The 15,187-nt window shown below is 43.9% G+C and overlaps 1 protein-coding gene and 1 long non-coding RNA gene across 3 annotated transcripts; one reads left to right on the top strand and one right to left on the bottom strand.

Moving 5' to 3' along the window:
• Positions 1-583: 583 nt before the first annotated feature.
• On the top strand, positions 584-3,864 carry LOC120694211 (probable WRKY transcription factor 70). Its single transcript, XM_039977368.1, has 3 exons — positions 584-1,068; positions 1,595-1,684; positions 3,152-3,864. The coding sequence occupies exons 1-3, from the start codon at positions 698-700 to the stop codon at positions 3,531-3,533; spliced, it is 843 nt and encodes a 280-aa protein (XP_039833302.1). The 5' UTR covers positions 584-697; the 3' UTR covers positions 3,534-3,864.
• A 6,191-nt stretch (positions 3,865-10,055) lies between these two features.
• Positions 10,056-14,805, bottom strand: LOC120694209. 2 transcript variants are annotated; one of them, XR_005683381.1, is made up of 5 exons: positions 14,597-14,805; positions 13,151-13,531; positions 12,818-12,859; positions 12,456-12,535; positions 10,056-10,188 (listed from the first exon to the last, which is right to left on the bottom strand). It is a non-coding gene; the product is annotated as an uncharacterized LOC120694209 (long non-coding RNA). The 2 variants fall into 2 exon arrangements; XR_005683380.1 differs by lacking the exon at positions 10,056-10,188 and having other exon boundaries at positions 12,249-12,535; positions 14,597-14,801.
• Positions 14,806-15,187: the final 382 nt, after the last annotated feature.

Here is a 15,187-nt window from a genome sequence, read left to right on the forward strand (position 1 = left end):
GAGACGAATCTAATGAGCATATTTAATCTATGATCTGTAACAGTGATACTACAGTAACTGTTTACTAATTATTAATTAATCATGAAATAAGTATGCTCATTAGATTCGTCTCGTGATTTACAACTCATTCGTGCAAAAGGTTTTGTAAATAGATTTTATTTAGTACTCCAAAATAGTAAGATTCCCTTCCATCCGTACCCATCGGATCGCGATTGGACGGCCGAAATAATTTTGGCCGACGTGGCCTGTCTGGCCGGCGGCATAGCCTCGGGGCTTTAACATATAGAAATATGTAGATTTTTTTATATAAAGAACTCCGATTTTTCGTCTCTACCTTTTCTGATCATTGTGTTCCATGCTAGTAAATGAGACTTCAGATATAAGCCGCCCAATTGTATGTTTAGGGGCGACACCGAGATACATACACCTTACCTAACACTTGCATCAATGCACGCAATACATATTCAATCTTTAATTAGTTGACAGATATGACAAGAGTTTAATTAATTTATTTGCCAGCATCAAAATTATATAAAAACCGTACACACGCTTAATCGTCGTGCTATCTCTCAAATCTCGACGATTGAGCCCTTTCTTCTACCCATTAGGCCATTACACAAGCTCGTATATCCAAACCCCAGAGGCCCAGACCCAGGCTCTCCCAGCCCAGCTGCTCCACCTTGTGAGGAGTCCTCCCATGTCAACGCGGCTCAGCTCCGCGAAGAACTCGCAGCCGCCGCGCTCCTCCTCCGACAGGATGGACGCGGCGATCCAGGAGCTCAGGAGGGGAACCAGGCTGGCGGATCTGCTCAGGCAGCAGGTGGAGCTCATCCCGGAGCTTGAGCGACGCCACGCAGCGGTGGCCAACGTGGGCGAGATATCCACGGCGATGGAGTCGTCGCTCTCCCTCCTCCAGTCTGAGATGGAGCGCCCCCCCTCCCCTGAGGTCGAGGCGGTGGCCATGGCAGCCTGCTCCTCCGATGGAGGCACCGGAGAAAGAAATGGCGCCGTCGCCCGTGCAAGAAGGATGAGGCACCGGCGAGGCAGGCATGGAGCTGAGCTCCCAATGTGAGTCCTATACAAACCTGTGATTTGTACTGCGTTTCTGTATGCTACAATATATAGGTGGTGTTAGAATCTATAGCCTGAATATAGCCATGAGAGGATCCGCATGAGAAGGGTTCAGTGCTGTTGATTTAGCAGATCTGTAATTCTGTATAACTCATTTGGGTTTAAGGGAACTAATTCTTCATGCCATGATTAGCTTTTCACTTTCTTTGCACCATTTGTAAATTAACTCACTCTTGAGGGTGTGTAGAGAAATGGAACGTACGTTAGTTTAGGCCTAGAAATTTTCAGATCCACGTTACAAAAGAAAGGGAAAGATCTCAGGTGTTTCATGATCTTGTTTTTTATATCCAAAAAGTTCGTATGGGGAGGCATATATATATGATGTACATGTGTGCTTGCTTCTCAGTTCTCACATAGGCGCACGGATCTATATTTCATGGTTGGGTAGGAAAATTTGTACTAGTATATAGCTAGGTTGTGGCAGTAAAATTGCATTCAGTTCCGATTCCATCTTGTTATTCAGGAAGGAGATATTGACTGAGGCACCAGAAAACGATCGTTTCCACTGGAGGAAATATGGTGAGAAGAACATCCTCAATGCTGAATATCCAAGGTATGTATATCTTTCGTGGAGTTTCATGGCCCATCATCCACACTCCTCTAATAACTCACTTTTCTCCAGATTTATCACTGGCTAGATTATGAATATAATGCCCATCCATTTCCTCATGTCAAACAATTCTGAGAAGAATATACTAGCTACCTCTGTGTTAAAAAGTACTCCTTTACAGAGAAAAAAAAACCTACTACATGGTGGTACGTACTTATATTCAATAAAAAGTAGGCATGAGTTGTCATGAATCCATGTATTCTCGTCTTTATGATATTTATGATTTATAGTGCTAGATCCATTTGGGTATTAGCTTGGTTAGCTTCCTAGCTAGCTCCAGCAGATTACTTCTGCTTATTAAGCCTTGTTGAGGATGTCTTTGCTTCTCAGCGAAAGCATATTTTATATTGGCATTTATTTATTAGCCTTCTTGATGCTACGTTTCCTCAAGGATAACCCATCTTGTGGAGTAGTTGAATCTTAAATTTCCAATAAATCTGATTCTAGCTAAAGCTAAACTAAGCCTCCCGTTTAATTAATTTGTTTCGGCTTGTAGATTTTGGATTGCAACTTGCAGATTTTTACAATAACTAAAACTAACAAAAAAGACCTAATAAGATCCATCAAGTAGTGCAATATGCATTCTTTTTTAATTTTCTATTGTCAATGATGGGTGCGTTAGATTTCTGCCAACATATTATTGTAATTATTGTTTCTAATAGGAAAGGTTTGAAATCAAAGGAGTATATATGGTATGCATTCTGTTTGTTCTTCAAAAAATGGATAAACATTTAGATATGCAGTTTATTCGCGGGTTGATCTTGTGATGTTTATTTGTTGTATCCTTTGTTCCAAAATATAAGTCAGTCTATCTTAAATTTGATCAAGTTTGTAGATAAAAGTACTAATATTTACTATATCAAATAAGCATATTAGATTCATCATGAAATATGTTGTTTCATATTATACCTATTTTGGTATTATAAATGTTGATACACTTCTCTATAAGTTCCGTTAAACTCAAGATATTTTGACTTAAGGCAAAACTAAAATGACTTTGAGGGCAACATAATATTTAAAACAGGATTCAACGGCACGTAAAACAAAAATGGCAAGCATATTCAGAAGTAATTTTGGCTAGCTATTCAAGTGCATGGCAATATATATATGAAGATTTGACTTGAGTTTAAAATAACATATTTTGGCTTTTTGCTCATCTGAAAAGTAGATGTGTGTCAGCTGCAACAAGGAAAACTAAGAATTCTCTTTACGACTACATAAAGAAAGTGCTTGCCATGTATATGAAATGTTGTAATCCCCTGCCAATAATTTACTTCTATCTCAATGTGATTGCATTCTACCTTTTTTTAGCGACATTCCAGACTTTAGTTTCCTCAGTCAATTGGGGGGCAAATGATGCTTGTCATAGATTTATTTATGTTCATACGTTCGGTTATTATTAATTTTCAGGTTATACTACAAATGCGGTTACAGTGATGACCACAAGTGCCCAGCAAAGAAATACGTTCAGCAGCAAAGCAACAGCGGCCCTACTCCACTTTTCATGGTCACCCTGATAAACGAGCATACGTGCGAGACTTTGTTCCCGAACGATCCCTGCTCAAGCAGCAGTAGCGCTTCGCAGGTTCTCGACTTTACAAAGGCATCGCTTTCTCCTCCAGTAATGGCCGCCGCTGCCCCAGGGCTGAAGAAAGAGGAAGAAGACAGCATGTCTGTGTCTATGCACAGGCAGCACAGCTATCCGTATGATGAGTACCTGTCTTCTTCGTTTCCAACGATGTCGCCAGATGGAGATCATCAGGTCAAATTTTCCCCGGGGCCCGGGTGGTAGCAGTCTAATAAGTGAGTGAGATACACCTACCAGTTTACTGTATTTTTCAAGCAGCTAGTCGAACCATAATAATCTAGTAGCGACTCATGCACGGCAAGAGTTAGCTTATTATTAGCACCAACTATGCATAAATATGCATGTGTGGTGTTAACCTGTAGTAACAGCTGTTTCTTAGATGGATATGCATGGTCGTTTCACTTTGGAGTTGTTGGACATATATATACTGTATCTCTTATTGGCACATTTCTAGCGCCACCAAAAATAACCTTTTTGTATTTGATGATGTACCCATGTTTACAGCAGATCAGACAATACAGCTCTATTTGCACAAGAGCTAGCTATTTAGTACTAGCTAGATGCGTTGTGTTTAAACGTGACTAGCTAGTCAGACAGTTTGCTAACAGTGCTGCATATTAACTGTTATGCACAGAAAGATGCATGGATCGACCTGATGAAGAGCATCTTCCAGAGAATATGCATCAGACAAAAATTAAATTAAAGCATTAGAAATCAACAAAAAGTGAAAAAGAATAGAGACAAGAATAATAGATAGAAAAAGTTTCCATCAAAAAGGAATAGAAACAAGAAAGGAGGTGAAAAGTTGGTTACATGAATCTCCAAAACGAATAGAGAGACAAGAAAGGAGGTGACGTAAAGTAGCTATTTCATTGGAATACTTTGAACTGCTATGTACCAACACGGCAAAATTAATCAAGTCTTTGGTCATGTGCACACTAACGAAAAATATACAGCTGTGTTAATATGACGAAAATTGTAGTAACAGGCCGACCTATTATCAGCCAAAATAACAGTTCATCTTTGGATTGTCCGTGTTCGCAATCTTATCATCGTCATTGTTGTGCCGCAGAGTAACTGATGACACATTGTGCTGATTGAGGCGATGGTCCTCGTTTGTGATATTACTGCGCTCAACAACAAAGATCTGATTAAGAACCGATATTTGCAATAAATGGCAAGTTAAGAAAAACTAAAGAATTTATATACATGACCTGCGTCGTTTGTCTTGTTGCCTCCTAGCAGCTCGCCACGCGCCAACATGCCTTCATCAATTCCTATCATAGTCAGTGGTGGATCCAAGAGCTCAAATGGGGGAAAGGCTTTAGTTCTCCTTCTTGTTCCTCCTTTTTCTTTCTTCCTTCTCTCACTATGAAAGAAACGGCCTATAGTGACATCCATAAAGGTAACCTGCAGTTGTTGCCCGTCACCCCACAAATAGAGGTGACAAGCTTTATCTCCGTGCGTCATCTCGGACCAGTTTGGACCTCGCGAGGCCACGCCAGAAATGTAGCCCGTCACCTTTGAGAGAGTATAGGTGATGGGTATTAACAATGCCCGTCACCTAGAATTAAGGTGACGGGCTACATTCTTCTCCCATCACCTAAAGTACATTCAAAGGTGACGGGCCATGACTGAAGCTGCGAAGGTGACGGCCTTTACTTAGCGCGTCACCACGTCTTGTAATACACTTAGCCTATGGTATTTGAAAGGTGACGCATTACACGTATAGTTCGTCACCTATGTGTATGCATCATCTTACCAGTGGCCACGAGCTTAGCCATTTTTTATCGGACAAATAAAATGTCGCCGCAGTTCTAACAAAAAGATGAAAATTGCGAGATAACAATGCTGAGAATAGCGCGAGATAACAAAAGTGTCGAAATTGCGAGATTGTTGCAAGATAACAAGGCAGAAGTTCATATATATATATATATATATGTGTGTGTGTGTGTGTGTGTGTGTGTGTGTGTGTGTGTGTGTGTGTGTGTGTGTGTGTGCGTGTGTGTGTATATGTGTATATATATGTATATATGTGTATATATATATGTGTATATATATGTATATGTATGTATGTATATATATGTATGTATGTATATATGTATGTATGTATATATATGTATGTATGTATATGTATATATATATGTATATGTATATGTATATGTATATGTATGTACATATATATGTATGTATAGATATATGTATGTATAGATAGATGTATGTACATATATCTATATATATGTATATATATAGCTACATACAAACTATGATATGCATAGTTATGGCAGTCACCTGATAACTTCCACCACCCTGAAGATGGCGTAGACATATCCGGCGACACTCTCCACGAGTGGCGCGTTCACCGGAGGCGTCAAAAGGCGGTGGAGGTAGTTGTTCAACGAGTTGAACGACTCCCTCAGGACGCCGATTACCCAGGCTGGCTGAAAATTGTTGGGGAGGCTTTGGGGGTAGGGGGGCTCGTGCCCCCGCTCCCTAGATCCGCCCTGATCACAGTAGCAACTATCTTCAGAAAATAAGATAAAAAAGGCTTTATTGCTCAAAATGTTCAAACACAAGGCCAATAGACTCGTCAATTCTAAGCTAGGGTACGGTAGAATAATATCTTTACCCTCAGCGTGAAGTTATTCATTGGGATCGATGACGAGGCAAGAATCATTAGTTTAGTGTATAGTGTCGGTGCGCGGATGTAAACCCTCATCTCAATCTAGAACAAACAAGCTCGTCCTTCACGGCACGGCCTTACTGTTGAGGGGTGTGCCTCGACATGGCCGTCTTAACTGTTGCAACCCATATCAGCGGCGACTGGGTGAGCACGCGGCGAGCGATGGGCAACCGGTGGGGACAACACGATGACGATGCAGGTCTAGCTTTAGTTTTCCTAACACGCCGTTTGTGAATCGCACTGATCTCCCAAACGGCGTGTTAGGAAAACTAAAGCCGAACTTGCGTCGCCGTCTGTCTCCCCACTGGTTGCCCGTCGCCAAAAGCTTGCCACTCGTCGCACTCTCACCCTGCCACCACTAGCGAGGGTCGTCGACGCCGAAGACGGGCGTGCTAAGGCACGCCCCCTCGAGTGTCATCGTTCTGTCATCGACCCCAGTTGAAGCAAGTATCCCGGGGACAAGAAAAGGTGGAGAGTAATAAAAGGGCAGAACCTACCCACCAGGTTAATTGTAATCCTCGAGTCGGATGGGTCCTCGTATTTGTCTATATGTACTTCAACAATTAACAGTATTTCTTCAATGTGGGTGAGATATTATATGCCTGTCTACAGCAAAGTGCATACTGTGACTTCGTAAACATCAAGATTTGCAAGCTCAGTCCCTCGAAATTGCTCATAGATACCTACGAGTATGCTATTTGTCGAGCACCTAAAAAACATCTCTCATTGTAAATTTATGTCAAAATTATGAGTCAATTATTTTATACAATAGCTAAACTTGTGTTAGCTAATAGCTATATATCTTTTTGAAGGTGTCTAGCTTCATAGTACTACCGGTTTGATTGAACTCATGCATGCAGTCACACATGAAAGTGGTCTCAAGTTTTACCCCTAGGCGTTCCATTTGTCTAGATATCCCATTCTTCCTTCGGATTGATTGAGCTAGCTCCATCTTTTTATTTGCCATTCTCGATCGGTTTTCCTATATTGACACTTGCCACTAATTAATTGCGGTTAATGATACTACATTTGTTGTTAACTTGTTATTGTTTAGATTATCATTGCATATTATTCATCCTTCATTATTCAACTACTAGCCTAAATTAACCCCTATGTAGGCATATAAAATTCAAACTACATACACTTACCATTGCATATTATAAGAAAATATGTAGGCTTCTTAATTAAGGGAACGTATCATGTGTAAACCAACTTCTCCGTGCAAACTATAGAAACTTCAATCTGAGTCATTGGATCAACATCCAAGGGGTATGGGGGATTGTGTAATTTTACAATCTGGACCCGTCCTTGGATTGGGTAATCACACTTTTGTAAATCCCCCTTCCCACCTCTCTGTGTCCCTCCCCTTAGATGTTGATCTAATGACCCAGATTGAAGTTTTCATAGTTTGCACGAAGAGATTGATTTGCACCTGATATGTTCCCCTTAGTTAATTGACTGTTTCCAGCTATATCTGGAATCTATGCAGTCAACTACCCACCAGCTAACGGGAACCCTGGATATGGCTGGATTTGTGCTTAGCTTGTATATGCATCATCCACTTGCCAACCTTTTCTTTATCCCAGCCCGTTCAAAATAAAATCTTTTTCTTTATCCGAGCCTACTGCCAAGTTGATGCCACTGAAGCAGCTAGTACTGCAGTAGTGTGTATGTGTATGATTCAAGTATAGGGGTGGTAACCGATCATGGCTCTAGCTAGTGTCTCTTCACAATCTAACTTGTTTTTACATATTTTTAGATCAAAATTGTATGAGATTATTAGAGTCCGACCCTTAACTTAGATTATCTAGGTCAAAATTTAAAATCCTTTACCAGCCCTAGAATCAGGCAATCACGCCTTCACACTGTACTTGAAGCTGCATGCCTGCATGCAGTAGATGTAGCCAGCTGTATTAGGATAGCCTTAATAATTTAGTATCCTATTTGACGCCGGAATATGGGCTGGGCTAGCTCACTGGTCGGAGCGCTTTATATATGGATTAATTAAGTAGCACCAGCATCAATCTACTGGCTCCGAGCATTTCGCATCACGATGCATGATTTCACTAGGTTAATTAAACACTGCCCAGGCACAGCCTTGCTTGCATTGGCGTCGATCGAGTACCGGAAATAGTATCAAAGTAGCAACCTGGTACTAGTATACGATCCAGGTCAAATAGGAGGCAAACCATCCTGTGATCCCGTGAGTACAGGTAGAAAGCCGCAGGTGCTGCTTCCTGTGATCCCGTTCCCGCGGCACCGGCGGTGCACGCCGCCTTCATCTCGTCGGAGTCGCCACGGCACCCGCGTCCGCGGGGAGGCTGGACACCTGCGCGCCCGGGTCAGCTTGAAAGAACAGTCGTTACGCGAGCAAAAACCCTTGCTTGGGAGACGCGAGAATTATATTGACAACGCCGGCAAATGTGTGACGGAACCGCCAATTTAAAACTCTAAATTAAATATAATAGCCATCATTTGAACACATCTGGCGCATTAGCTTAATGATTTAATTTAACGGTCCTTTCTTAACCCACGACCCGATTGAAACAACATCGGTAGTCTCACGCGAAGGTGGGCGCAGATGATACAAGCACGACAATTACTTGAAATTATAAAGTGGTGACCAACCGATACACAAGAGTTTTTACAAACCGAGTTCAAGTACACAAATAGCTAACATAATTTACAACTATAATCAAAGTTCAAGGAAAAAAAGATTCTACAATTTCACCAACTCCCCTGGTTCAGTTTCTTCCCAACTGGTTGGACCGGTTCACCTAACCGGTTAGACCGCTGACCTACGACCTTTTCCAACCACCGGTCTAACCGGTTTACCTAACCGGTCAGACCGGTCTAAGCAAAATTGAGGGGTTGCACCCTCCGCCCTCAAGTGTGCAACCCGCCAACTCTCTAATCTAAGAATCTCGCTCCACCACCTCCCAGCCCTCTGCATTCTGATGGATGAACTTGACACAGCAGGGGTAGAAGTCAACGTCTGGGTGTTCTGAAATAAATTGGTGGCAACAAACCTAAGCAACTAATACTCAGCAAGACTTACCCGACTATTGGGTATACTTAGCCCACATAGCTAGATATGCAAAGCTTTCTGGCTGGTAGTTTGTTTTGCAGAAAAGCGTCTAAAAATGAATCTTTATTTTCATTATTTTAGCCCTAGGTTCTATATAGCTTAATCATAATCTAATATTTGCCTAAACCAACTAGAGCAACATGGTAGGATATTAAATCACAATTCAAAGTAATCATTATTTTTGTAATACATGTTCCATATCTCATTACTACGATGTGACGCAGTGATCAAGGTGCTCATATTCGAGAGCGACTGACGGCGAATCGATTCGATTTAATCTTGCAAGGTGGACCTAACCAACACGGCACGTATAAGTCCCGTCGGACCGTACACACCAACCATTCCCCTCCCCACCTCGAACTACAGGACCGCCCCACCATCATATGGTCAACCGAGCTCAACGTGAGACCACTAAAAGTAAATATATGCATCCCCATTTTTTCGCGACTACTCGACTACCCCAGGAGGTGAGTTGAAGTCATGTACTTTCGAAGCAAGGTAGTATTAGGCTTACCGGTTTCGACTACCTCCTGCTCCCAGTATGAGGTTAGTACTATTCAAATATGATCAGCAGGGCCAACAACGGTACGGTCCTCAATCGACATAAACGAGGCTAAGACTCCCAGAAACCCTGTCCTGCTGTCATCCCTAAATACCATCACCATTCCCCATCCGGTCTCAAATTTCCATTCATTCCATGTCAAATTCAATAACTCACGTACTGGAACATAAATATATCCTATATCTCACGAGTAACCGGAAATTACTCGACTTCTAACATCCTATATCTCGCGAGCGACAAGAATCACTCGACTTCTACCGAAAACTATTAAGCATAGCATTACTATCGTTCTATACAGCTAGGGTTTCAAATAATTCCTGAAACGTAATGCACAAGTAATAAATACATATAGTGAGTCATAATTTAAAATAATAGGATATGCATCGGGGCTTGCCTTGAGACTGCTGCTCAGCACTAGGGTCAGCTGGGCCTTGGGCCAGCTTCTCACGCACCTCCTGCTGCGGGGCTTGCCCCTGCGGCTCCTGTGGCTCCACAACCGCCTCGTACACCACCTCTTCTACCGCGGCTGCTACACGTGTGCATATGCATATGACATGAGAATGCATGCATGATTTATAAAATTAATAGGTAACAAATAACCAAGTTAATTTCTAACTATATGCACTAACTATCACTTATTAATCCTTCTCAGCCCTCGCTACACCGGTCAGACCGGTCCTAATTGACTCAACCCCACTACCAGTCAAACCGGTCCACCAGACCGGTCAGACCGGTCCTATCCAGACCAAAAGCTAGAATTCTTGTCGCGGCGAAACTCGTCCACCAATTCTAAAACCCTTCTAGGCACTGGTTCATGGATGTACTTGGATGTGTTTGACCAGAGGAAATCACTCAAGATCATCTAGAATGAGAAATCGAACCATCCCAAGCTAAAATACCTTGAATGTGTCTTTTCCCCGCGAAGAACTTGAATCCACTGCACCCTGGGGAGAGAATCGTGAGGGAGAAGTTCCCCAACGCGGATTTGGTCCTTCCTTGGCCTTGGAATCGAATGGAGAGGGAGGATTGGAGAGCTTAGGGTCTGGGAGGGGAATGGCTCGGGGAGAGAGTGAGAGAGAGCTGGGGAAGGGCGAGTGAACTGATGAGGGAGAGAGTGTGTGATTTAAATGTTGTGGGGTCCAGAACGGTTGAAATCAGTTTAAACCGGTCAAACCGGTTGTCCCAACCGATCAGACCGGTCTGGCCCAGACTGGCGTGAGTTGAAATTAATGACCATAATTAAATTAATTACAAAAGATTAACACCTAGGTGTTACACAATGTCGCAAGGCGGCCGGGCCGGGATGATTAACTAACTTGGCGCAGATTCGCCGCACCTTTCCCGAATCCACCGCGCGTCGGCGCGGCCGGATCGCGGCACCGTGCGTCGAACTAGCTAGGTACTACGACGACCATATAAAGGTCCGGCACGTGTGGTAGAACACAGTAGACACGATACTATACAGTAACAACCAGAGCTGCTGTAATAGGTATAGATGGCGACGGCTGATCGTGCTTCTGCAGCGTGCGGCGTCATGGCCGAGGCGCGGGAGGCCGCCGTCCGTCTGCAGGCCCTCCTCCAGGCCACGGGCGCGGATCCTGGCAAGCGAGAGCTCGCCGAGCAGATCATTCGCTGCATCGACCGCGCTCGGGCCGCGGTGCGCGGCGCCGCCGGCGGTGGCAGTAGTACTACGGGCAAGACGGAGCAAGGGTTGGGATTGGGAGCTCGGCCTCCAGCCGGATCCAAGAGAAGGTACGCGCGCGCGTGTGATAGCTACTAGCAGCTAGCGTGTCCTCCTAAATATTACTATTTTGGATCTTCATTTTCTCCCTTTATTTATACGTGGATACGAGATTCTTCGATTCCAGAGCGAGGAGGGGATGCGGAGAAGAAGCGCGAGCAAGGGTCGTAGCAAGCTCGGCGATGGACGACGGCTACGCGTGGAGGAAGTACGGGGAGAAGAGCATCCAGGGCCACAAGAACCCGAGGTTCTATTTCCGGTGCGCGTACAGGGACGAGCTCGGCTGCGGCGCGAGGAAGCAGGTCGACCGGATGGAGGACGACCCGTCCCTGTTCCACACTACCTACTTCGGCGAGCACACGCCGGCGTGCCCCAGGGATGACGACGCGGCTGCGGCCCAGCTGGACAGGGACGGCCACCGCTTCGTGGCGCAGGGGTTGCCCCTGGACAGCTTCAGGCGGCCGTGCTTGCCGGCGGAGGGTCAGGATCCTAACAAGGAGATGCCAGCGAGCATGGTCGAGTTCACGGCGGGGTACTGCTGGCCACTGACGGATCAGATGGCGAACTTGGTTTCGTCGGGTGTTTCCTTTGGAACCCCAGGAGAGCTGGGATCTTTGGATGCCATCAGCATGGAGGAACTCATGGATCTGTTGTGGCCATGAGTTTAGATTACTGGAATAAGGATATCCGTATCGATCGCACTGAATAATAGAGTGGCACAAGATTCGTGACTCTGCTATAGCATGAGTTTTCTTTTCAGTCGACTAGTAGGATGCACGTGCGTCACGAATGTGTTTGTAAAAAATAAATATAATATAAAATTTGTACTGGTGGCACATATCCAGTGGCAACAATCCATCATCATTATTATTAAACAACACATTAGGAGCATGCACAATAAAGTCTAATTAATGCAGTTAGATGCACACTTGTCATGAATTTGCCATTGTGCACCCTTTGATGGATCAGGGCATATTAAGCAACACAAATTACAATGGCAACCATCTAATCAACCAGAAGCTATCTAAACTAAAACCAAGAAAGCAACAAACCTGGCAACAGATGAGCCATAGCCCACTGAAAATAAACTGGAATTTCACCTTGACACATTTAATATAGCCTCAAAATAAACCTGGCATCAGATGAGCAATAAACTGAACATCAGAAATATAGGCACTTAATGAGATGTAGATACGTAAGCTGCAAAGTGACAGAAAGATGGCATGTTCACTGAATATATCCATGGAGGTTTAGGCTAGAAATTTCTAATTAACAGCCTAATAGACTCGTCAACTTGGATGGGAGAATATACATAGAACCATCTAGCATGCAAAAGTTAATGGTAAAAACACTTCATTTATCATTTACATACTAAAAGCTTTGAATCTGAAATAAGAGGAAAACACAAACTCACCTGATGTACGTAAGAACTTGGTTGTTTGTAGCCATTGCTCAACTTCGTTCAATTTACAAATATGACAAAGTGAAAATAGAGGAGATAAGTATTGAACCAAAATGAAAATGCTAGTAAAGAAATTTTAGTGAAAAAAGTTTGACCACTGCAAAAAATAGTTAAGGTAAACAACAAAAAAATGTTTCCAAGGGGAAATATTTGCATCCATGGACCACTGCATTAGAGCTCGCCGGATGCGAATCAACGAGGACGGCAGCAGTGAGCATCAAAATGATGCCTGAATATTTACCCAATCATGCCTAAATCTTAGGTGGACTTGAGCTTGAGTTGTACCTGGCCTCCAACTTGGTAAGACATCCGGCTTGTCCCTTCACACCTACAAGAGCTTGTTCTCAAGGCCTCCCTGCAGGTCCTGTCCATTATTCCTAACCATAATAACATTATTAGGTAGCATGTCATTCTCAAAATCATAAGATGCAGTACATAGGAACGAGCTCACCTGCTGATTTGCTCGAATGGTCGTATCCGAGGCTGTCATGTCCTCATCGCCTCGTGGAGGTGCAGAAGATGGTGGTGTGGTAATTCACTTTCATGCATTCAGGCTATGGATTGAAAAAATCGGGGAAAATTAAGCCTAGCTGCGACATCTCGTATGGGGAAGAAGTCACTGTGGAGGCGGAACATCCTTGAAATTGTTTTGGGTCTGAAAGCACGCTGCATGCAAAAACGAACAAGAGCGTAATCAAAAACCCATTGAAGGCGTCAAAGAAGCAGAAAAGCTAGTGGTAAACAGAGTAACCACAAAAGAATATCCAGTAAATAATTGACATCTCAAAAGCCCGATCTTTTTGTCTAGAGAAAAAGTTCAGCACAGGATTTATATACCTACCTCGCTCTGTTTGATTATTGATTATTCCTCCTCTACATGATTCAATGGGCTCATCAACTCCTACCCCCATCATTGCAAAGCCAGTAATTTGTTTGTACTGTGTATCAGCTAAGCAATTTTGTTCAGAACATGAAGGGCAATGTTATTGAGAGGATTTAAGATGTAATAATACAGTTACTGTTATACCATATATGTAATATGGACAGATGATTGGAACAGATTGACTGTTTACCCCCCCCCCCCCCCCCCACATAGATTATTGTTGTACCAACAATATTTTGTCTTTTTAACTATTTATTATAAAAAATAATTCCCCATTCTTTAAAATGAATTCTTGCAGGCGACACACTAATTGAAGTAGAGAACTGCAAGTATGCAGCCAAATGCACGAAGCAAATATCCTGAACAGCACACACATTTGGGAAGGCGACCAAACAAAAGTCTATTCTAAATATCCTACCTTTGGAAGCAGTGAAAGTAATCGAGATGAAGCATAAGAGATTACAAACAATAAAATTTCAAATCAACCGCCCAGAAGCTAATCTTCACGACTCACTCTAGGTTAACCTACAAATGGCTACATTTGCTATCATCTTGAAAGATTGTAGCAGTGGTCCTATGATTTTAATGGGCTCCCAAAGTAATACTCCGTACTATGTTGGCTGGATGCAGAAAAACATGTCTGAGGATGCTGATGGCATCAAAAAGCACGCAAAAACAGAGCCAATGTACTAAACCCACATAACGATTAACAAGCATCGATGTCTCCGGTTACCAGACCATCACGCAACACATCAAAATTCACCAGCAAAATCAGAGAGTAATCGAAGATGGCATCACAAGGAAGAGGTGGCGCAAGGATACGGCCGGATCGGATGCAGTGCATATACCTTGCCGCTGCCGATGAGCTCGAGGACGCGGTCGACCCACGCGTCGATGGCGGCGCCCCACTCCTCAAGGACCGCCGTGTCTGCAGGGCCTCGCGGCTCCTCGCACGGCTCGCCGCCGGCGCACCGCCGCGACGCCCCGGACCCTCGCACCGTGACCCCGCGGCCCCTCGTGCCGCTTCTCCCCGCACGGCATGCCTCCGCCCTGTGCGCCGCACGTCGCGGCCCTTCGCGCTGGCGCGGCGGGGGAGGGGAGGGACTCAGATTCGGTGACATGCTGAAGGCATCTCACTGAGCACTGTAGCGGTGCCATTCCACCCCCTGGTGGCCGTCCATCCAGTGATCGACGGTTAGATCTGCATGTGACCCAAAAAGGTTTTCTGTAAAAAATGTTTTTAAAAAATATAGAAATAAAAAAAAGCCGCGGAACGCCAAGGCACGAGTTTTCGGGCCCGGTCCGTGCTTAGGTTGATGTCTTGGCTCGGGGCCAGCATGGCATAGCCCGATCAGAGAGTCGACACGATTTTGGCCTGAACTACCAGCCCACATTCTAAATTCTCAGATTCGACCCACATATATATTATTTCCTACTCC

The sequence above is a fragment of the Panicum virgatum genome, unplaced genomic scaffold (assembly GCF_016808335.1).
Source record: "Panicum virgatum strain AP13 unplaced genomic scaffold, P.virgatum_v5 scaffold_4224, whole genome shotgun sequence".
NCBI classification, from domain to species: Eukaryota; Viridiplantae; Streptophyta; class Magnoliopsida; order Poales; family Poaceae; genus Panicum; species Panicum virgatum.

Bases quoted from the DNA above. Each gene is read 5' to 3' on its own strand.
- LOC120694211 (XM_039977368.1), top strand. From the start codon at position 698: ATGTCAACGCGGCTCAGCTCCGCGAAGAACTCGCAGCCGCCGCGCTCC. The intron at 1,069-1,594 runs GTGAGTCCTATA...CTTGTTATTCAG, and splicing joins CATGGAGCTGAGCTCCCAAT to GAAGGAGATATTGACTGAGG. The intron at 1,685-3,151 runs GTATGTATATCT...ATTAATTTTCAG, and splicing joins CTCAATGCTGAATATCCAAG to GTTATACTACAAATGCGGTT.